Raw genomic sequence first — 25152 nt, 5'->3', positions numbered from 1 at the left:
AGAGACATATAAAAGACTCAACAAAGAAAGACATGTTGAGTGGGCAGTATAACTTAGAGCGGGAATCTTTCAGAGGACAGAAAGGTATCTAGGCTAGCTAGTAGAGATAAAATGAATTAAAGTAATATATATAGAAAAGAGTACACTGGGTGAAGAGACCTTGGAAAGGGGCTGTCAAAACAGTGAGAAGCTGCTGACAGACTGTAGGATGTCTTGTATTCTTTCAACTTTCAGGAGTGAGGAAGCTACAAACACAGAGGGAGCTTAATTACAAAGGTAATGAGATCTCAGCAAAGGTTGCACTGAGCAAGCAGCACTCTTTAGGATAATGACACCATAAGGAGAAGAACATAAAAAGAAAAGTTTGCGAGTGAAAGCATTAGTTGCTCAGTTGTGTCCAACTCTTTGCAACTCCACGGACTATAGCCTGCCAGGCTCCTCCGTCCATGGGATTCTCCAGGCAAGAATACTGGAGTGGGTTGCCATTCCATTCTCCAGTGATCTTCTTGACCAGGAACTGAACCCTGGTCTCCCACATTGCAGGCAGATTCTTTACCATCTGAGCTATCAGGGAAGCCCATATAAGGAGAACATAAAAAGAAAACTATGTGAGTGAGTAAAAGGTAACTGGAAGCTGAGCATCATGTGACTTCCTCAGTATCACCTTGAGGCTGGAAAGGTTAATGACAGGAAAAGGTCATGAGAGGAGGACTAGAACTTTGTAGAGAAGGGCTAAGTTGAGACTGGTATGCTAGGGCTTCTGCAGATTGGCAGTTTTCCCTCCTAGTCTACATCAGCACCAGCAGACTCCGCGGGTGCATCTCCAAACAATGTTACTTCTTTTACCCGGGGCATCCCTGCCTGGAGGAATCTAGGACTGAAGAACAAGGAACTCACTCTCTCTGCACGCTGCTGGCGGGGGTGAGCAATGGCTGAGGATGCCCTGAGAACAGGATGGGTGGGACTAGGAGTCAACCAGTTTAAGAACTAGCAGCATGGTTGAGGCACAAGATCCAAGGAGGCAAGTAAGAGTACAGGATGCTACAGTAAGTATCCAAGACACACTGGTCACGGTCTAAGAAATGGATAAAAACAAAATGAAACCAGAAGGGGCTGGTAGTATAGGAGGAGGTTTAGGGAAATGGGAGATTGAATATGCAAATCAGTAATGGCCAGTCCACATATATATTTATATATATATGTATGTGTGTGTGTGTGTATATATATATATGGAGATATATATAGATATATATATATATGGTAGAACTCTGACCTCATAACCTACAGCAACCTGCCCAGGAAACCAACTTCTTATCTACAATACCCAGCCCAGGAAGTCAGCCTGCTCTAAGTAGGAAAGAGGATTGCTCTTTCTGCAGGAAAGAGGATTGCTATCTCTAATAATAATCCAGGAAACTAAACAATAACTTCTGAAATCAAGATAGCCATAACTTAATTAATAACTGCCATCTTCCCTAATTTTTGTCCCTACTTCCAATTTAGAACCAACCAGAGAAAACAAATATGTACCCCTAACCCATCACGTAGGATGCCTGCTTCTAGCTAGCCTGCCTCCAGCTCTCCCAGGCCCACAGGGCACAGCACTATGAAGCTTTCCCCCTCCGCCGCCTGCCTCTGAGTCTCTGCTGAAACACAAGTGACCGAGGTGAACTGCCTTGCCACAGCAAGCTCTGAATCAATAGCTCGGTTCTCACGTTTACATCACTCATTCTCATATGTTCATTCTCTTTGTTTACCTCCACAGTATCAAAGACTACTAAAATCAAGATGAACAGTAGATTCAGGATGAGTGTGAAGGTGCAGGGGAATAGGAAGCTAGTTGCGAATAGAGAGGGGGGATTCTGTATGCTTAGGAAGGGACAGGGAGGGGGCTTACATTTATATATTGCTTGTTATGAGTTTCCTGTGGCTTGGTTGTAGATTTATACAATTTACTGAAGCCTCATAAAACCTTGTGGGAGAGATTTTGTTTAATCTACCATTTTAAGGGAAATAAAACTAAAACCGTTTTCATAACCCATCAGGAGTAGAGTGGCATCCAAGGCCAGGTTTCCTCTTTCTACTCTGCCAGGCCACTCCCCTAAACCTCCTCTGACTTTCCCACTGCACTTCTGACCACAATCACCATGACTGTCTCATGAACTATGTTGCGACTCCTTGTTCAGTCCTTTGTTGCTATGCAAAAAGGTGAATAACATAAATTACATATCTTGCCCAAGTTTACACAGTCAGTAAGCGGCAGGATGTAAATTTGAATCCAAATCTTTCAAATTTTAAAGTCCATGGTCTTTCAGTACATTAGGCTACTTGGGAGGTCTAGTTTGCTGGCAGGTGCCAAGGCAAAGTGGATACTAAATTTATTGACTTGAAGTGGTTAAATACAGTAAAGCTAGGGTACTGGAAATAAACTTCACAGTTACTAACGATGATGGCACTGGTGAGAGACGAGACTGGTGGTTGGAAGGCCTATTGTTGTTGTTTAGTCACTCGGTCATGTCTGACTATTTTGCGACCCCATGGACTGTAGCCGGACAGGCTCTTCTGTCCATGGGATTTCCCAGGCAAGAATACTGGAGTGGGTTTCCATTTGATTCTTCAGGGGATCTTCCTGATTCAGGGATCAAACCCACATCTCCTGCATTGCAGGCTTATTCTTTACTGCTGAGCCACCATCCCAGCCCAGAAGGTCTATTAGCCAGGTACAAAAGGAGGGAGTCTTGGAAGTTGGAAGGTAATGTTGCCTATAGTGATAAGGAGATAGTGACTGACATAAGAAAAGTTCATCAAATTAAAATGAGAATGACTGATGGTGGGGAAATGGACTGACCCACTGGAGACTGGGATTGGATTGGGGTTTAGGAAATTGCAGTTGCCTTGCCTCCACCCTGTGCTCTGAAGAGAGGAGAAAAAGCAGAAGCTTCTCAGGATGAGGACAGGAGGAAGCCAGATATAACCTAGGCAGATATACAAAAGTGACAAGACTGAGAATGCAGGAGGAAAGAAATGCAAGACACAGGAGAAGCGATTGTAGAAGAAGGAAGATCTGGAGGGACTGCAAGTTCTGGAAAAGAGTTGCAGGGCTTCCCAGGTGCCACCAGTAGTAAAGAACCTGCCTGCCAATGCAGGAGATATAAGAGGCTTGGATTCGACACCTGGGTTGGGAAAATCCCCTAGAAGAGGAAATGGCAACCCACTCCAGTATTCTTGCCTGGAGAATCCCAGGGACAGAGGAGCCTGGTGGGCTATACTCCACAGGGTAGTAAAGAATTGGACATGAATGAAACAACTTAGCACATGCAACCTAGAGATTAAGGTGATAATTGCAGCTACCCAAGGAAAAGAAAGCAGGAAACTGGTTGGTAAATAGAAGATTATATTCTAGATGAAGGGAGAAGCAATACTGAGTCATCAGGATTTAGTTACTGATTAAGATGGAAAAAATAACCAGGTCAAATTCCAGTTGTATGAGTTGAAAATTAAAATTAGATTAAATTTTATAATAGATTTCTCCAAGTGAAAATGCGCATAATTTGAAGGTTTCCCCTTTTTTGTTGTAAAAAAACACATACCTCGTAACGTTTGTTAAAAGGTCCTGGGTATTTTGTCTTAAGGAAGTTATTACAGTTTGACCTTTACAAAGTTTCCTTCTAGATTCTGGAGTTTGCCATTTAAAGTACTCAGCAGTCTTCATTACAAGTGAGGTGAGAGAGAGGGGCGAGCCACCCCAGTGAATAAGTATGAGTCATTGGCCCCCCGCCCACAGTATGCTTATATGTGTCATGTAACAGGATTAGCACAAGGTAGTGACGTAGAGAGAGTTTTCAGGAGGAAGATAATGATGATCTATTGTTTTTCTATTGCTTTCCTGATAACCCCAATATAATTTTCCTCCCAAATTCAGTCTGGGAAGTAGACATATTTAGGAACATCTATCTAGCATGAAGGAATAACCTAAAATGTATACTGATTTCTCTCTTGTACCCTTTGCTCTATACAGTACTGTTGCCTGGTAATTAAACTATAATGTATCATGGGTTAAAAAAAAAAAACAACCCAAATTTCTATTGTCTTATCCAGATGTTTTTTTCCTGTCAGACAGTCAACCCTCAAAGCAAAATATCTAGGATAAAAACTTGCATATACATTTCTAGGCTGTGGCAGATTTTAAGCTAGAAAAGAGGGGCGCTTTGACTAATGCTTTTCAAAGGGAAAAATAATATTCAAAATTCATTATAAGCACTAATTCACAATAACCATGTAATTTTATGGCCTCACTTCGACTCTGCAGCACACAAACCTAAAAATAAACGTCTTGTTTCCCTGCCCCTTCTTGGTACTTTTTTACACCCTCCTACGAACCTCAAAAAACAAAGTAGCACCTAGGGAGGAGTTGGATGAGGAGATTTATGAGGATAAAACCAGGCTGTGATGGCTCTGCAGTCAGAAGTGACCCTAGGGAAATGTTATTTAGTGTACCTGAAGAAAAACAATACAGATATGTAACGCTAAAGCTGTTGTAATTTCTGGATGAAAAAATACTTTGTGCTAAACTGGGACAGACTGAGGAGGCACATGTCTTCTCATAGATACGCTTATTTATTTGATCCCTAATTTTAAGTTGGAATTTTCCCTGAGATGTTGTATTTAACTTCTGATCAACAACAGCTAGCACGGCGTCCTCAGTCTGTTGAGGCTTTCATTACTGCTGAGCTTATTATAGAACAAATCAAAACCTCATACACAGAGGTCTCCAGAAACGCAGGTTGTTGCAAAATTTCATTTTGTCAACCACACTTCTGTACAGAATATGCCCAAACTGTAAAGTGAATTAAAGTATGACTCATTTTTATTCCCTTAGTCTAAATAAACATAAAATCACCAGTGGACAGCGACTCATGCCTCAGCTTAACCCAATAGGCAGTTAGGTGCTCATGTGTGTTTATGATATTTTTCTCTCACTGTCCAAGACCCCCTCTGATTTTCTCACCCACTCCCTAAAAGAGAATTTTTAAATTTCTGTTTGTTACCTCTTACCGACATTTATTTTGACAATTTTTTTCTGACAGTCCATCTTCATCCTCTCCCATGATATCCACAGCTGAAAATATCAATGCAACGAGAATGGCAAAGCAGCACACCAGCGCAAAGATGACGATGCACTTCTGCTGGGACTGCAAGAGAGAAAGACGATAAAGAAAAGTAAGGGGAGCAGCTTTGGCTTAGGAACCTCAGGCTGTGACAGCTTCTTTAAAAGTTCCATGCAAAACCCTCTGGGGAAGAGTTAGTTTTGTTACTGCCAGAGAAGCACTACTCTCTGGGTGAAATGTCTCAGACCTTTATGCTTATTCCTTAACAAAGCTTTCAAACCCTTGCTAAATATGTTAGAATCTATTAAATAATTCAGGTGCTACATCAAGACTTCCAAATGAATGTGCTCTTTTTCTTTCTAATCAAAAGCAGTCCAGAAAAGATGACTGTAAGACCCATTACTGCAAATTAAAAATGAAACACAAGGTGGCTCAATAATTATTTTCTGTTCCCTGTTATCACCACTATGCAAACTGCATTTATAACTTCTAGGGAGTATTTTCAGTAGGAGCAAGAGTGACCTTTGACCAGGCAGCCAGGAGCACTCTCTTACCAACGGGACACATATATGCACAGATACGCATGCACACGCACATAGATTTCAGACTTTTGGTGAAACCAACCGGCTTTGTTTCCTCCTACCACCCTCCCACCCTTCATACCTGCAGCCACATGGTCTCTAAAGAATCATGGAATCTTCTAAATTACAGTGTCCAGTTTGTCCAGGGGCAGCCTCAGGTTACAGATTACACAGAAAGATGCAGTTTGGAAATAATGATGTTTCTGTGACCAGGCACTATCAGTTCAAATGGTTGTTTCTTTCTAGTGTTTTCTAACCCTCCCTCAGGTCTCATCTCACAGAACCTGTTCCAAGTCCATTCGTGCCTGTCATTATTTTCTACTGCACATTCAGGGATAAAATGGGAGAAAGCACAAGTAAGATATACCATTGTTCTTTAACCACACGCTCTGGGTATCTCTAGGGCATGGGTTGTTTTATTCCTTCCATCTACGAGCAAAAAGCGAAGAGCCTAACCAATAGAAGGTGCTCAAGAGGTAGTTACTGTATAAAAAAATACAGAGTGAATGAATGAAATGAAAATCACCATGCAAATGGAGAGCAACATGAGATTTCTTTCAGTGACCTTCCTAAAAGAAAATCAGTTCATTTCCACATTTTGGTGACTGTAAATCTTGCAGCTCGTTCTTTTTCACACTGTTTGGGATCTAGAGGCAAATCTATAGGCCAAGCTTATCAACTCTGCAAAATTCTGCAGAACAGATTATGCATTCATCCTTGCTCCTTTACTTGGCATTCATCCTTGAATCTTCACTAATCTTATTTTTAAGAAGCAGCACTGTAAACTTGTTGAAGGCTCAGACTTAAGAAAAAGATTGCTTGGATTCTGCCACTTAATAGTTGTATGACCTTGGGCAAGTATTTAGTCTTTATGCTTTAGATTCTTTGTCTGTAAAATGGGCATAATAATAATAACAACAACTGCCTTATATGGTTGTTATTAAAAATTGAATTAAATAAGATAAAGGACAGAAATGGTATGGACCTAACAGAAGCAGAAGGTACTAAGAAGAGGTGGCAAGAATACACAGAAGAACTCTACAAAAAAGATCTTCATGACCCGGATAATCACGATGGTGTGATCACTCATCTAGAGCCAGACATCCTGGAATGTGAAGTCAAGTGGGCCTTAGAAAGCATCACTATGAACAAAGCTAGTGGAGGTGACAGCATTCCAGTTGAGCTGTTTCAAATCCTGAAAGATGATGCTGTGAAAGTGCTGTCCTCAATATGCCAGCAAATTTGGAAAACTCAGCAGTGGCCACAGGACTGGAAAAGGTCAGTTTTCATTTCAATCCCAAAGAAAGGCAATGCCAAAGAATGCTCAAACTACTGCACAATTGCACTCATCTCACATGCTAGTAAAGTAATGCTCAAAATTCTCCAAGCCAGGCTTCAACAATATGTGAACCATGAACTTCCTGATGTTCAAGCTGGTTTTAGAAAAGGCAGAGGAACAGAGATCAAATTGCCAACATCTGCTGGAACATGGAAAAAGCAAGAGTGTTCCAGAAAAACATCTATTTCTGCTTTATTGACTATGCCAAAGCCTTTGACTGTGTGGATCACCACAAACTGTGGAAAATTCTGAGAGAGATGGGAATACCAGACCACCTGACCTGCCCCTTGAGAAATCTGTATGCAGGTCAGGAAGCAACAGTTAGAACAGGACATGGAACAACAGACTGGTTTCAAATAGGAAAAGGAGTGCGTCAAAGCTGTATATTGTCACCCTGCTTATTTAACTTCTATGCAGAGTACATCATGAGAAACGCTGGACTGGAAGAAACACAAGCTGGAATCAAGATTGCCGGGAGAAATATCAATAACCTCAGATATGCAGATGACACCACCCTTATGGCAGAAAGTGAACAGGAACTAAAAAGCCTCTTGATGAAAGTGAAAGAGGAGAGTGAAAAAGCTGGCTTAAAGCTCAACATTCAGAAAACGAAGATCACGGCATCCGGTCCCATCACTTCATGGGAAATAGATGGGGAAACAGTGGAAACAGTGTCAGACTTTATGTTTTGGGGCTCCAAAATCACTGCTGATGGTGACTGCACCCATGAAATTAAAAGACGGTTACTCCTTGGAAGAACAGTTATGAGCAACCTAGATAGCATATTCAAAAGCAGAGACATTACTTTGCCGACTAAGGTCCGTCTAGTCAAGGCTATGGTTTTTCCTGTGGTCATGTATGGATGTGAGAGTTGGACTGTGAAGAAGGCTTGTGAAGAGTGTGAAGGACTGTGAAGAGTGCCGAAGAACTGATGCTTTTGAACAGTGGTGTTGGAGAAGACTCTTGAGAGTCCCTTGGACTGCAAGGAGATCCAACCAGTCCATTCTGAAGGAGATCAGCCCTGGGATTTCTTTGGAAGGAAGGATGCTGAAGCTGAAACTCCAGTACTTTGGCCACCTCATGCGAAGAGTTGAGCCATTGGAAAAGACTCTGATGCTGGGAGGGATTGGGGGCAGGAGGAGAAGGGGATGACCGAGGATGAGATGGCTGGATGGCATCACTGACTTGATGGACGTGAGTCTGAGTGAACTCCGGGAGTTGGTGATGGACAGGGAGGCCCGGCATGCTGCGATTCATGGGGTCGCAAAGAGTGGGACACGACTGAGAGACTGAATTGAACTGATGTAAGTACTTGGAACAGTGCCCCCCAAATAAAGAGCACTAAATGAGTGTCATTGTTAGTATATTGTACTAATATGCATCTCTGTAAGCTGCCTCAAATATTTTGGGGAAACAAGGTAAAGATATGAACAAACAAAACATACAACAAAAAATACAACTAGGTCTAGAGAAAGGCCGAGAGATAGAGATAGAAGAGCAGGAAGAAATAAGACAAAAAGAGAGAAAAGAAATGTGAGCTGGAAGTTTTCTAGGATAAAATTAAGAAACTGATCTAGATCAGTACTCAGAATTCAAAGCAGTATTTTTCAAACTTAAGCATGCATCTAAATTACCTAGAGGGCTTATTAAAACATTCATTGATGAGCCCCACTTCCAGAGTTTTTGATTCATTAGGTCTGGGGTGGGGCCCACAAACATGCATTTATAACAAGTTTCCATGCGGATGTTGATGCTCCCAGTCTAGGTGCCATACTTTGATGTATCAAAGTTTCATCTCTACTAAATGCTGCTTAATACATGTTCATCATTCAAATTCACCTGCCTACAGTAGTTTATTTTCAAACATTAAAGGGATCATTATAAATACACCCTACTAATCCAAATGTAAACCTTGTAATTTTTTTTTCCTTTGTGAAGGTTTAAAAAATTATTTAAACTCTTTACTTGATATTTTAATGATACTCATCACTCATATAATAACAAAATGTTTCCTGTTAGTTATTTAATATTAAAAAGAAAATAAATCACCAGGGTCCCACTGAGATATCACTGTCATCAATATTTTCTTCTGGTTCTTTCCTATACCACATCTACCTATATAGATCTGATAATATTTATAGTATTCTTTATACAGTTTTACATCCTGCTTTTTGAACAAAATCATGTTTTACTATATTAAATACTCTTTTAAAGCATAGTTTTAAGTTGTTGTGTCGTGTTTCACTGCATGAAAAATAATTATCTCCTTTGCTCACAAATCTTTCCTTCAAAGCCACTAATTTTACGACAGAAATAAAGATTAAACATTTCGCTCATTTTATTCATTTCTCTATAATTATAAATAGAAGCAAAAAACTTTTAGAGATTTAAAATAATATAATGATACTCACATTAATTTTGTACAGAAGACCCTCTAACCCGAGATAATATAATTAAATATTTTCTCAGAATCCTAGAGACAGCAGCATGTCAGCTATATAGTGGGTACTGTATGCAGGTCAAGAAGCAACAGTCAGGACCAGACATGGAACAGTGAACTGGTTCAAAATTCAGAAAGGAGTAGGTCAAGGCTGTATATCGTCACCCTGCTTATTTAACTTATATGTAGAGTACATCATGTGAAATGCTGGGCTGGATGAATCACAAGCTGGAGTCAAGATTGCTGGGACAAATATCAATAACCTCAGGTATGCAGATGACACCACCCTAATGGCAGAAGGCCAAGAGGAACTAAAGAGCCTTTTGATGAAAGTGAAAGAGTAGAGTGAAAAAGTTGGCTTAAAACTCAACATTCAAAAAACTAAGATCATGGCATCTGGTCCCATCACTTTATGGCAAACAGATGGTGGTGGGGGAAGAAAACAGTGGCAGATTTTATTTTCTTGGGCTCCAAAATCACTACAGATGGTGACTGCAGCCATGAAATTAAAAGATGTTTGCTCCTTGGAAAAAAAAGCCATGACAAACCTAGACAGCATATTCAAAAGCATAGACATTACTTTGCGGACAAAGGTCCATATAATCAAAGCTATGGTTTTTCCAGTGGTCATGTATGGATGTGAGAGTTGGACCATGAAGAAGACTGAGCACTGAAAAACTGATGCTTTTGACCTGTGGTGTTGGAGAAGACTCTTAAGAGTCCCTTGGACAGTAAGGTGATCCAACCAGTCAATCTTGAAGGAAATTAACCCTGAATATTCATTGCAAGGACTAATGCTGAAGCTCCAATACTTTGGCCACCTGATTTGAAGAGCCTACTCATGGCATCACCGACTCAATGGACATGAGTTTGAGCAAACTTTGGGAGATAGTGAAGAACAAGGAAATCAGGTGTGCTGCAGTTCATGGGGTCGCAGAGTTGGACATAACTTAGCAACTGAACAATAGCAACAAAGTCTTAAATAATCTAAACTTCTACTTAAGAATGTAGAATATTTTTTAAAAAGAAGCATGATAAACTCAAAATAGAGAAATGGAAAAAATACAGACCAGAATTCATTTAAAGAAAAAATTGAAAATACCAAGAAGATTTAACAATGAAACAAAAGCCTGGTTCTTTTGGAAGATCAATAAAATTGATAAATTTTCAGCTATACATATATGAAAAAAGAAAGACACAAATTGAAAAAAGCTCTGTCAGTTCTGTTCATTTCAGTTCAGTCGCTCAGTCATGTCCGACTCTTTGCGACCCCATGAATCACAGCACACCAGGCCTCCCTGTCCATCACCAACTCCCACAGTTCACTCAGACTCACATCCATCTAGTCATTGATGCCATCCAACCATCTTATCCTCTGTCGTTCTCTTCTCCTCCTGCCCCCAATCCCTCTCAGCATCAAAGTCTTTTCCAATGAGTCAACTCTTCGCATAAAAATCTCTATAAAGTCACATAAAATGAACCATAAAGAAGGTAATATTATGAATAAGTTGAAATTAATCAGTGCAGATAAAATGGACAACTTTTGCAAAATAAAATTACTAAACCTCACTCAACAAGAAACAGGTAAACTTAATACCCTTATATCAATTAAAGGAAATGAACTTTTAAATTTAAAACGTTAACACAGAGGAAACTCCAAGTTTAGGTGGTATCATTTTAGAAATCAGTTCAGTTCAGTGGCTCAGTTGCGTCTGACTCTTTGCGAACCCATGGACTGCAGTATGCCAGGCTTCCCTGCCCATCACCAATCCTGGAACTTACTCAAACTCATGTCCATTGAGTCTATGATGCCATCCAACCATCTCATCCTCTGTCGTCCTCTTCTCTTCCTGCCTTCAATCTTTCCCAGCATCAGGGCCTTTTCCAGTGAGCCAGTTCTTTGCATCAGGTGGCCAAAGTATGGAGTTTCAGCTTCAGCATCAGTCCTTCCAATGAATATTCAGGACTGATTTCCTTTAGGATAGACTGGTTGGATTTCTTTGCAGTCCAAGGGACTCTCAGGAGTCTTCTCCAACACCATACTTCAAAAACATCAATTCTTTGGCTCTCAGCTTTCCTTATAGTCCAACTCTCACATCCATACATGACTACTGGAAAAACCATAGCCTTGACTAGATGGACATTTGCCAGCAAAGTAATGTCTCTGCTTTTTAATATGCTGTCTAGGTTGGTCATATCTTTTCTTCCAGGGAGCAACTGTCTTTTAATTTCATGGCTGCAGTCACCATCTGCAGTGACTTTGGAGTCCAAGAAAATAAAGTCTCTCACTGTTTCCATTGTTTCCGCATATATTTGCCATGAAGTGATAGGACCAGATGCCATGATCTCAGCTTTCTGAATGTTGAGTTTTAAGCCAACTTTTTCACTCTCTTTCACTTTCATCAGGGGGCTCTTTAGTTCTTCTTTGCTTTCTGCCATAGGGGTGGTATCATCTGCATACCTCAGGTTATTGATATTTGTCCTGGCAATCTTGATTCCAGCTTGTGCTTCATCCAGCCCAGCATTTCTCATGATGTACTCTGCATAGAAGTTAAATAAAGCAGGGTGACAATATACAGCCTTGGCATACTCCTTTCCCCATTTGGAACCAGTCTGTTGTTCCATGTCCAGTTCTAACTGTTGCTTCTTGACCTGCATACAGATTTCTCAGGAGGCAGGTCAGGTGGTCTGGTATTCCATTTCTTTCAGAATTTTCCACAGTTCGTTGTGATCCACACAGTCAAAGGCTTTGGCATAGTCAATAAAGCAGAAGTAGATGTTTTTCTGGAACTCTATTGCTTTTTTGATGACCCGACGGATATTGGCAATTTGATTTCTGGTTCCTCTGTCTCTTCTAAATCCAGATTGAACATATGGAAAGTCATATTTCATGTACTGTTGAAGCCTGGCTTGGAGAACTTTGAGCATTACTGTATAAGCATGTGAGATGAGTGCAATTGTGTGGTAGAATTTGAGCATTCTCTGGCATTGACTTTCTTTGGGATTGGAATGAAAACTGACCTTTTCCAGTCCTGTGGCCACTGCTGAGTTCTCCAAATTTGTGGCATATTGAGTGCAGCACTGTCACAGCATCATCTTTCAGGATTTGAAACAGCTCAACTGGAATTCCATCACCTCCACTAGCTTTGTTCATAGTGATGCTTCCTAAGGCCCCCTTGACTTCACATTCCAGGAAGTCTGGCTCTGGGTGAGTGATCACACCATCATGATTATCCGGGTCATGAAGATCTGTTTTATAGAGTTCTTCTGTGTATTCTTGCCACCTCTTCTTAATATCTTCTGCTTCTGTTAGGTCCATACCATTTCTGTTCTTTATTGAGACCATCTTTGCATGAAATGTGCCCTGGGTATCTCTAATTTTCTTGAAGAGATCTCTAGTCTTTCCCATTCTATTGTTTTCCTCTATTTCTTTGCATTGATCTTAGAAATAAACATTATCAATTCCATAAAAATTTTTCCAGAAAATGGAAGAGATGGAAAATCTTCCCAACACATTCTGAGGTTACTGTTACCCTGATAGAAAAACCAAACACTTAAGAAAAAACTTTTTTCTCTCCTATTGTTTAATGATGCACTGCCTAGAAAACCAAGACAGTACAGTCATATTGCAACATTTATTTAATGTCTACCTCACTCAAAAGGAGCACAGGGAGGGATCTGCAATGGCCATAACCTCAACAAGGAACAGAATTTCTCAATTATCTTCAGAATTCTTACAACAATTGCAGAAGATCTTATCCATCTGAGCACACCTTGAATTGAAAGATAAAACACCAGCTACACAGCTGCCTTTTTTTTTTTTAAAAAAATGCCTACTACAGTTCTCCCAATGGCACTTAAAGGTGTCCCTCTTTTAGGAAATTTTCACTCTTTTTACCGGACCAATAATGAAAATTATTTCTATAGTAACATAAAGGCTTATATTTTTCCCTTTCAAGGACATGCAAATTCATTATTTGAGCATGCATAAATTTTCTACCTTTTGGTCTTTTTCACTAAATTGAGCTCTTTGAGTTCTACAATCTTACCTAAATCTATATGCATGGCAGACATGATCGATAAACATTTGTTAAATAAGTGATGAATAAATAATAAGGGGAAAGGGCTAAAAAATCAAAATGGTGATTGTTGTTTTTCATAACCCTGTTTATTTACTATGGCACCCCACTCCAGTACTCTTGCCTGGAAAATCCTATGGGTGGAGGAGCCCGGTAGGCTGCAGTCCATGGGGTCACTAAGGGTCGGACACGACTGAGCGACTTCACTTCCACTTTTCACTTTCATGCATTGAAGAAAGAAATGGCAACCCTCTCCAGTGTTCTTGCCTGGAGAATCCCAGGGACGGGGGAGCCTGGTGGGCTGCCATCTATGGGGTCGCACAGAGTCGGACACGACTGAAGCGACGCAGAAGAAGAAGAAGAAACACTTTCCTATGGATTCCCATAACAGAAGAACTTTTATTTGTAAAATTGAACAGGAAAAAAATTAAAGAGATCAAAATTAGCTAACACAAAGGATAACAATGTATAGAGAAGGCATCTTTTCCAAAATATCAGGACAGAAAACAAAAACTCAAGTTTGAATCAACATGTGAACTGAGCACAAGAACCTACTCCCAATACTATACTAAATCATTAGAGATGAAGAACAGATATAATAATGATAATGATAATTCTATAACAGCGTTTGACAACTAAAAGTTACCATCCACGGACAAGAAATTTTGAAGATTTATTGTAAATTAGATTGATCAAGGAGATCAAAGCCCAAGACACATATGCATACATACATGGTAAGTCTCTTCAGTCGTGTCTGACTCTGTGTGACCCTAAGGACTGTAATTCCCCTCGTTCCTCCGTCCATGGGATTCTCCAGGCAAGAATACTGGAGTGGGTTGCCATTTCCTACTGCAGGGGATCTTCCTCACCCAGGGATTGAACCCATGTCTGTTACTTCTCCTGTCTTGACAAGTGGGTTCTTTCCCACTAGTGCCACCTGGGAATCCCCAAGACACAACAGGAAAACACAAACAGCTATAAAGGAGAGCTCTAAGTGTAGAGGTGATAGAAGAAACTGGAAGGAACTTTGGAATGACAGACACTATACAGTCACACCTTAGAGATATTGCAGGCTTGGTTCCAGACCACTGCAATAGAGTAAATATCATAATAAAGTGAGCCACAAATATTCGGTTTCCTAGTAGTTATAAATTTATGTTTATACCATAGTGAAGTCTATTAAGTATAAAATAGCAGTATGTCTAAAAAAAACAATGCACATATCTTCAGTAAAAATGCTTTATTACTAAAAGTGCTAACCATAATCTGAGCTTTCAGTGAGTCATCATATTTTTGTTGGTGGAGGGTGTTGCCTTGATGTTGATGGCTGCTGGCTGATTAGGGTGGTGGTTGCTGAAGAATGGGGTGACTGCAGCAACTTCTTAAAATAAGACAACAGTGTAGTTCGCCACATCGAGTGATTCTTCCTTTCATGAGTGATTCTCTGTAACATGCAATGGTAGTGTTGTCTTTTACCCACCATAGAACTTCTTTCAGAATTGTAGTCAATCTTCTCAACCACTGCCATGGCTTTATCAACCAAGTTTATGTAATAATCTCAATCCTCTGGTGTCATTTTAACAGTCTTCACAGTCTCTTCACCAGGAGTAGATTCCATCCCAAGAAACCACTTTCTTTGTTCATTCATAAAAAGCAACTCCCCATCTGTTCAAGTTTGACCATTGCAGTAATTCACTCACACTTTCAGACTCTACTTCTAATTCTAGTTACTTCCTTCAATGAAGTCTTGAAACCCTCAAAGTACACTTAAAATGTTCAGTAAACCATGTTGTAAACAGACTTGATATCATCCAGACTCAGTTGTTCGATTCATAGAGCACAGGCAGAGTAATTTAATGTAATTCTTAAGGGCCCTTGGATTTTTGAAATGATAAATGAGCACTGGCTTCAACTTAACGTCATTGGCTGTCTCTAACAAGTGAGTCAGCCTATCTTCTGAAGTTCTGAAGTCAGGCATTGACTTTCCTCTATAGCTATGAGGGCTTCCCTTATGGCTCATCTGGTGAAGAATCTGCCTGCAATGCAGGAGATCTGGGTTTGATCCCTGGGTTGGGAAGATCCTCAGAAGAAGGGAAAGGCTACTCACTCCAGTATTCTGGCCTGGACTGTAACGTCCATGGAATGGCAAAGAGTCAGACACGACTGAGTGACTTTCACTTTTCACTATAACTATGACAGTCTGGGAGAAGGCAATGGCACCCCACTCCTAGATGGCATCTTCTTCCAATATAAGGTTGTTTTGTCCACACTGATATGTCTTTCAATATATCATAGTAAGCCCAAGTCCTTTCTTCTTACTGCGATTGGAGATTTTTTTCTGAAGTCAGTTGGTTAAGACTGCTTCATGTTTCTTATATAAATTATTTTTTCCCAATCACAGTAAAGGTTGATATATCAACCAATTGGGGGCAAAAGAAAAAAATCTCATTTCATACAGCCACCTTCATTAATTATCTTGGCCAGATCTTCTGTCTAACTTCTTGCAGCTTCTACATCAGCACTTGCTGCTTCATCTTGCACTTCTGTTACAGAGACATCTTCCTTCCTTTAAGTTCATGAACCAACCTCTGATAACTTAAAACGTTTCTTCTGAAATTTCCTCATCTTTCTCAGCATTCACAGAATTGAATACGGAACCTAAAAGTTGCATCTTCCTATATACAGAAAAGTGCTAAATTAATTAACTCTGCACTTAATGACCTCATACTTGCAGTCTGTAGGTCTGTATTGTGCAGGATGGGCAAAGAAGTATAATACAATATGATCTACACCTCTATAAGGCTGAGGAGAGGGATGTGACTGTGATCCATTTCATGGAAGAGTTGTATCAGTTCAGTTCAGTTCAGTCGCTCAGTTGTGTCCAACTCTTTGCAACCCCATGAACCGCAGCAAGCCAGGCCTCCCTGTCCATCTGAGCAGGCCAATTCTGTTGCCTCCCACCTTCTCTTCTATGCACATATAATCTCTGGAATACAGAATTAGGGATTTCCTCTATACTCATCATGAAGAGAAACAAGGTATTTAGAATATTAGTGAATGAACAAGGCTGCTTTATGTAAGTCCATAAGAAGCAGCCAATATTTAATGGCTAAAATGTTATACTTTCATGTTCTCTGTGCCCCCATGTCCATTATAGATAAAATTAAACAAAAAAGTAACAACAAATTGACAGCTGGTCTTTGAAAAGTTGAGGGCTTATTCCTCAAAAGCCTTGTATTCTACACTTTGCTTTTAACAAGCTGAGAAAAAGCTCTGAATCTTTCAATATATCAAAGTAAGTCCAAGTCCTTTCAGCTTATAGTGACAGTCAGTTGGTTAAGACTGTTTTATGTTTCTTACATAAATTACTTCCCGATCACAGTAAAGTTTGATATTTTATCCAGTTGGAGGTAAAAGAAAAAACATTGCTGACAAAACTCAACAATCTTTATTGTAAACTAATTAAAATGTAAAGAAAAGCAAGGGTTGACTTTGGGTATAACAGTAAAGTGAGCAAAAAAAGCAAATTTTATCTTTCATCCCCTGTGTTCAGTTTCCTCTTATTTGAAAAAGGAACACACACACACACACACACCCCCCACAGATATAAAAGGGTGTATTCAGGGAAGCTTGGAGTTGGAGTGGGATGGAACTTAAAGCCTTCTAATCTTAATTTGCCACTCAGTGCAGGGGTCTCATTGGCAACACCATGCTTCTCAGCTAAGACACTTCTAGCTACCAGTCTCCCTACTTAATGAGTCAGCACTAATTTTTGAAAGTCCTTCAGTTCAGTTCAGTTGCTCAGTTGTGTACGACTCTTTGCAAGCCCATGAACCGCAGCACACCAGGCCTCCCTGTCCATCACCAACTCCTGGAGTCCACCCAAACCCATGTCCATTGAGTCAGTGATGCCATCCAACCATCTCATCCTCTATTGTTCCCTTCTCCTCCTGCCCTCAATCTTTCCCAGCATCAGGGTCTTTTTCAATGAGTCAGCTCTTCGCATCAGGTGACCAAAGTATTGGAGTTTCAGCTTCAACATCAGTCCTACCAATGAACACCCAGGACTGATCTCCTTTAGGATGGACTGGTTGGATCTCCTTGCAGTCCAAGGGACTCTCAAGAGTCTTCTCCAACATCACAGTTCAAAAGCATCAATTCTTCATTACTCAGCTTTCTTTATAGTCCAACTCTCATGTCCATACATGACTACTGGAAAAACCATAGCCTTGACTAGATGGACCTTTTTTGGCAAAGTAATGTCTCTGCTTTTTAATATGCTGTCTAGGTTAGTCATAACTTTTCTTCCAAGGAGTAAGTGTCTTTTAATTTCATGGCTGCAGTCACCATCTGCAGTGATTTTAGAGCCCCAAATAATAGAGTCAGCTACTGTTTTCCATCTCTTTCCCATGAAGTGATGGGACCGGATGACATGATCTTTGTTTTCTGAATGTTGAGCTTTAAGCCAACTTTTTCACTCTCCTCTTTCACTTTCATCAAGAGGCTTTTTAGTTCCTCTTCACTTTCTGACATAAGGGTGGTGTCATCTGCATATCTGAGGTTATTGATATTTCTCCTGGCAATCTTGATTCCAGCTTGTGCTTCCTGCAGCCCAGCGTTTCTCATGATTCACTCTGCATATAAGTTAAATAAGCAGGGTGACTATATACAGCCTTGACGCACTCCTTTTCCTATTTGGAACCAGTCTGTTGTTCCATGCCCAGTTCTAACTGTTGCTTCCTGACCTGCATACAGATTTCTTAAGAGGCAGGTCAGGTGGTCTGGTATTCCCATCTCTTTCAGAATTTCCTACAGTTTATTGTGATCCACACAATCAAAGGGTTTGGCATAGTCAATAAAGTAGAAATAGATGTTTTTCTGGAATTCTCTTGCTTTTTCCATGATCCAGAGGATGTTGGCAATTTGATCTCTGGTTCCTCTGCCTTTTCTAAAACCAGCTTGAACATCTGGAAGTTCACAGTTCTTATCGACATGCAAAGGCATTCAGTGAACAGAAGCATATCTTGGATTGCCATGACTAATGCCTACCCAGATGGCCCCTTTCCCTCTTACTTCTTCCTAATTCTCTTTGCCTCTTTTCCTTCTCGTCCCCTCCCCATCCCTTTGTCTCCTTCATTAGTCTCTCTCTTTTCGGACTTCCTTTTCTTCCTTATCTCTTCACTGCTTTCCATCTCTGCCATTGTTCTTACTCCTTTTCAAAACTTCCATTCCCCTGCCCCCACACATCCCAGTCTTCTCCTGTTCCTCTGCTCCCAACTCTCAATCCACTGTGGAGCTTCTGTGGGGTTTTCCCCACAGAATTCACTCTCCTCTCACCCTGATTACCAGGAAGGAGTCCTGAAAAAAATACAAATAATAATATCCTGAGGCAATGGATAAAGAAATGCAATTTTGTAATATAGACAAGTCAAGTCATTTAGAGTAGAAGGGAGAAGGGCAGAGGTAAATATTTTAGTACATACTTTAACAGATTTCAACAGAATTCAAATTTTGTTTAATTAACAGCACTGTAGGAAAAATGTTTTCTACTGCTTTTACATATACCAACCTGTCCCTCTCCCCAAACCATTAATTTATCAACTTTCTTTTTCAAAGACTCAGGCAAAAGTCCATCACAAGCCACACATGCGGGTATAGCTACTTTCATATACCTAACAGGATAATCTATAAGAACGCTGCTTTGTGAAGCCAGGGAGAATATAGCAATATCTGAACAAAGCACCACTTTGAGCCACGGAACAATCACTTTCTGCAAAGAAAGTGTGGTCTCAGGTTGAAAGGAAGCTGAGTTGAGTTGCTGTCAGGCTAGACATAAATCTTCCTTTGGTTTAGCCATTCATAGCAATTGCTCTTCAAGCTTTCATGCCTTCCTACCACAACATATTTATCACTCCCGCAAAAGCAAAACAAAACACCTTACAAATCCTGAAGCCACAAAATAAATTTATTAGAAGATCAGAAGAGAACCTCTACTCAATGTTCTGTGATGACCTAAATGGGAAGGAAATTTAAAAGAAAAAAAAGAGAGAGAGAGAGGATATATGTATACATTGGAGAAGGAAATGGCAATCCCTCTAGTATTCTTGCCTGGAAATTTCCATGGACAGAGGAGCCTGGCAAGCTACAGTCCATGGGGTCGCAAAGAGTCAGCCACGACTGAGCAACTGAGCACATATGTATAAATAGAGCTGATTCATTTCACTCTACAGTAGAAACTAATACAACATTGTAAAGTAACTAAATTTTTAAAAGAAGATCAAGGAACTGGGAAGAGAAAAAGAGTGAGTATGGTTTTGACATACTTTCTTTTCTTCCTTGGAGCAATGCTCCATCAATCTCTCCATTTATCACAAAGGCTGATGTGGGTTCTAATTCCTCATCAAGGTTCCATAAACATGGACAGGGATAACTATCACCAATTATATATGGCTTTAGAGTTTACAAAGCCATTATGTATACAAGTCTGTATACATAACTTGTACGTATACAAGTCTGTATACATAACTTGTACGTATACAAGTCTGTATACATAACTTGTATGTATACCCTGCTTCTCCTTTCCTGATCTTCTTTCTTTGGGTCATGATCCCCGAGCTGCCCACACCTACCTTCAGAGTCCTCAGGCAGTGGAATCAGGTTAGACGTTTGTTAGGGCTGTTTCTGGGCAGAGAATGGTCAGGAGTGATGGATCCAAGCCCTAGGAACTATGCTGTCTAGTTTTCTAAAAGGTCTAAGTAGTGTTTCTTGCACTGCAAGGACATCAAATCAGGGATTTCATATCTGCTTGCCTCACAGAGCAAAGTTTAATTTTTTATAGTAAACACAGCTTCTCCCCACAAAAGTACCTGAGAATGGCTGCCTTGCTATTCATTCTAGGCAATGGAATCTCATATTCTACATTAGGAACTTGACCCAGTCACAGGACAACCTCATATAGGAGGCTTGATATCCTGGGGAAACTGGTAGATGAATAAACAGATAAATAACTCAACAACAACAACAAAATAAACAACTTCATTAAAAAGTGGGCAAAGGACTTGAATAGGCATTTCTCTAAAGAAGATATACAAATGGTGCTAAACATCACTTTGCTGCTGCTGCTGCTGAGTCGCTTCAGTCGTGTCCGACTCTGTGCGACCCCACAGACGGCAGCCCACCAGGCTCCTCCGCCCATGGGATTTTACAGGCAAGATTACTGGAGTGGGTTGCCATTGCCTTCTCCGAAACATCACTTTAGGGAAATGCAAATCAAAATCACAATGACATACTTCTTCATAATCATTAGGATGGCTAGTATCCAAAATAAACAAAGAAAAAACAAAAACCAGTATTCATGAGGATGTGGAGTAATTGGAACCCTTGAGCACTGCTGGTGAGAATGTAAAATGGTGATGACCCTATGGAAAATGATCTAGCAGTTCCTCAAAAAATAACAATAGAAACACTATATGATCCAGCCATTCCATTTCTAAATGGAAAGAATGGAAAGCAGGGACTCCAACAGAGATTTATATACCCATGTTCTTAGCAGCATTATTCACACCAGCCAAAAGGTAGAAACAGTACAAATCAATGGATGAATGGATAAATAAATCATGTCTTTAGCTATATCTGTTCATTTGGATATCTATATCTATATCTATATATCTATATCTATCTATCTATCTATCTATCTATCTATATATATATATATACAATGAAATATTATTCAGCCTTAAAAAGGCTGATACATGTCACAATAGTGGATGAACCCTGAAAACATTATGCTAAGTGAAATAAGCTGAATACAAAAGAATACATACCATATAATTCCACCTATATGAGGTACCTAGAGTATAAAGATGGAGAAGGCAATGGCATCCCACTCCAGCACTCTTGCCTGGAAAATCCCATGGACGGAGGAGACTGGTGGGCTGCAGTCCATGGGGTCGCTAGGAGTTGGACATGACTGAGCGACTTCACTTTCACTTTTCACTTTCATGCATTGGAGTAGAAAATGGAAACCCACTCCAGTGTTCTTGCCTAGAGAGTCCCAGGGACAGGGGAGCCTCATGGGCTGCCGTCTATGGGGTCGCACAGAGTCGGACACAACTGAAGCGACTTAGCAGCAGCAGCAGCAGCAGCAGAGTATAAAGAAAGTAGAACAGTGGTTGCCAGAGGGAGGGAGGGATGGGGAACTATTGTTTAATGAGTACAGAGTTTTATTTTGCAGTATTAAAAGTGTTATATGGATGGATGGTGCTGATGGTTGCACAACAATGTGAACGTACTTACTACCAGTGAATCATACACTTAAAATGGTTAAAACAGTAAACTTTGTGTAATGTATAGTATAAAGAAAAACCCAACAACCAACAACTGCTGAGTTTGGACTTTTTATCAGCTTTTCCTCTCTACCTAGGACTTTTTCTAAATAGTTCAAAGCCTTCCTCTTGGCCCCTGACTCATTCTTGGGTTGTCCACACTTGAGAAACTTTCTTCCACATTCCAGGAAGTCAATACTGGCTGATTTTAGAGGGCACTCTTTGCTTCTCCTGCCGAGGAGATAACTAGCTAAATCCATTAGTCTAGCTGTGGGAGATATGGGGTAAAAATCTTCCACTCCTGGTAAGAATACCAGGCACTTTTTTTTGGGGGGGTGCATTTTGTATATGGTGTTCCTGAGGTCACTTACATGCACAGGGTGAAGTTCTCAGGTGAAATATAACCTACACAGTCACCCTTCAGATGGTGCCTATACCAAATACACTGAAACCCACCAGGGCACTTGACTGCCTATCCTTTGTGAGCACAGCCTATTCCTGTCTGAATGTAGCTGGTTTCAGCTCCCTCTCAAATAAATCTCAGCTTGGTCCCTAATACCCAAGAACTGTGCAGAAAAAACCATGTGTATGTGTTGGGGAAGGGGAGCACAACCAGCCATTGCTAAAAATATCACAGTTGAGTTACAGCTAAGCTACCTTCCTTTCTTTGTTTTCTACTTTTATGAATTTTGTGTGTATATTTTTTCAATGTCTTAGATTAAACAGGAGCACATCTTATATTTCATACTTTTTGCAGCTCCTATTTCTTTTTCTGACAGGTCTACTTTTCAATGGTTATATTATTCTCCCTACAGTAAGTTCAGGGAGATGTATGTGCCCATCCACTTTCTGCTGTCCTCTGCATCCCATGTGCATGCTAAGCTGCTCAGTCAGTCGTGTCGAACTTTTTGCAACCCCAAGGACTGTAGCCCATCAGGCTTCCCTGTCCATGGGATTCTCCAGGCACGGATACTGGAGTGGGTTGCCATCCCCTCCTCCAGGGGATCTTCCCGACCTAGGAATCGAACCTGTGTCTCTTACCACTTCTGCATTGACAGGTAGGTTCTTTACCGCTAGCGCCACCTGGGAAGCTCCTGCCTCCCATATATTGGGGTAAAATGTCATGCTTAAAGGTGAGACCCTTTACTTGTGCCCTGTTTACTGTCTCAAACATCTGCTTTTATTCTGTTACTCAATTTACCTTTTAGCAGATCCATCTTTTCATCAATTCCCAACAAACACACAAATAAAACCACACTAATATGTTAACAGATGTTAGTGAACCTACACAATATACTTCATTTGTCACCTGTGGCTCTCATGAAGATCCTTAAGAACACTAGGGCTTTTCGGTTACTACAGTAAACCAATGGAATGACAAAAGATTAAAAAGAGCTAACATTTATTCAAGGTCTTCACTGCTTCAAATATGCTGCACAATGAAATGTTCATATATATATATATATATATGTAATATATTAAGATGAGACTACTAAGAAATTTCTCACTTATAGTGGGTATGCTCTCAAGCTCTGAGAGAAATATGTGCTCTTTTCCATCTTTGGAATATTTCAGTGGAAAGGTTTATTAATCCTTTCAACAATATTGCTGAGCTGTTGCCATTCTTATTAACTAGGAAACAAGAGATGAGAAATATACCCAGGGACCAGCATTTGCTAAGTGGCAGAAAATGAATGCAAATCCAACACAGAGCTCAACAAACCACAACCAAGCAGCGACAGCCTCGGATAACAAGAAATCTCTTCATCCCAAATACCTGTCCTGAAAACTTTGCTTTGCCCCACCACCCCAGAGCCCCACAGCTGCCTATGCATTTCTTCATCCAAGTTCTAAATTGCTCATTAAAGCTTAACTAAGTGTTGAACAATTTTGATCTATAGCTCTCATGACTGAAGCAGGTTGTTCTTTTTCAAAGTTTACCACTTCTGTATTCAAAATACCCTGAGGAATTCAAAATTTTGAATACCAAAATACCATGCCCTAGGAAATCTTTTAAATCAACTCGCTTCTCCCCTTTTGCTATCTGCTATTCCCCAATGTTTCCCAGTCTAAACCTTTATGATAATCCATTTTGCATCATCATACTCACCCCAGGGCCTCTGTTCCTGCTGCTTTGGGAAAGGAACTGTATTCTGTACATCCATGGCCATGCTTCATTCCCAGCACAAATTACACGCTATGACCTTGTGATGTGAGTCAAACGCTGGCTGTGCGCAAACACCTGTCTTCTTTGTTGAACTCCAGGTATATGTGAATTGAAGAATAACATCCCTTTAGAGGGTACAGTACAACCACACCCTACTTCCAGCCAAAGTTCACTGCTTCACACAAATGCGCACAAAAAGAGGGGGAAAGAAGAACAAAAGAGGCGTCCTTGGTGGCTCAATGGTTAAGACTCCACCTGCCAATGCAGGAGACATGGGTTCAGTACCCGGGCTGGGAAGGTCCCACATGCTGTGGAACAATTAAATGGGCAACAATTACTGAACCTGTTTTAGAGCCTGGGAGCTGCAACTACTGAGCTCATGAGCACTACAGCATGTGCTCCACAACAAGAGAAGCCACAGCAATGAGAAGTCTGTGCACTGCAACTAGAGAGTAGCCCCTGCTCAGTGCAACTAGAGAAAAGCCTGTGCAGCAACAGACTCAGTACAGTCAAAAATAAATTTAAAATTTTTTAAAGAAAAAGAACTGAAAAGAATAAGAGAGAGAAAAAAAGATTTTTATCTGTTGCCAAAGGTGTAGAACAGTAACAGATGATGTTCTTGGGGATCCAAAAGATGAGATGAAAAGTACATTTTCTTCTATACTATATAATTGCTTTAAAATATACCTAGGATTCATTTTACTCAGAAGACAAGGAGATGACTGCCTTCTTAAGAGTTGATCAGTTACAATTTCCAAGGGGAGAAGGGACATGTTACACCATACAGCAGGGGTCTCCAGCCCCTGGGCTATGGACTGGTACCAATCAGTGGCCTGTTAGGAACAGGGCTGCACAGCAGAAGGTGAGCAGTGGGTAAGCAAATGACGCTTCATCTGTATTTACAGCCATTCCCCACTGCTTGCATTACCACCTGAGCTCCGCCTCTTGTCAGATCAGCGGCAGCATGATAAATGTAATGTGCTTGAATTGCCCTGAAACCATCCCTGCTCCCTGGTCAATGGGAAAATTGTCTTCCAGGAAACCGGTCCCTAATGTCCAAAAGGTTGGGGACCACTGCCATATTATAGGGCCACATGGGGACACATCAGCACCA

General features: G+C 40.5%; 1 protein-coding gene across 4 annotated transcripts in view; it reads right to left on the bottom strand.

Annotated features, from left to right (window-relative positions):
- Positions 1 to 25152, bottom strand: part of PLD5 (phospholipase D family member 5) — a 409978-nt gene that overhangs the window by 220806 nt on the left and 164020 nt on the right. For 3 of the 4 annotated variants that reach the window (XM_069545552.1, XM_069545553.1, XM_069545555.1), the window contains exon 2: positions 5056 to 5192. In XM_069545552.1, the coding sequence (XP_069401653.1) occupies positions 5056 to 5192 (137 nt within the window). Of the gene's footprint in view, positions 1 to 5048; positions 5193 to 25152 lie in introns of all 4 variants that reach the window. The other variant, XM_069545556.1, reaches the window with a different exon arrangement.

This window comes from Ovis canadensis, chromosome 12 (assembly GCF_042477335.2).
Source record: "Ovis canadensis isolate MfBH-ARS-UI-01 breed Bighorn chromosome 12, ARS-UI_OviCan_v2, whole genome shotgun sequence".
NCBI classification, from domain to species: Eukaryota; Metazoa; Chordata; class Mammalia; order Artiodactyla; family Bovidae; genus Ovis; species Ovis canadensis.
This window is presented reverse-complemented; position numbering and strand designations above follow the sequence as displayed.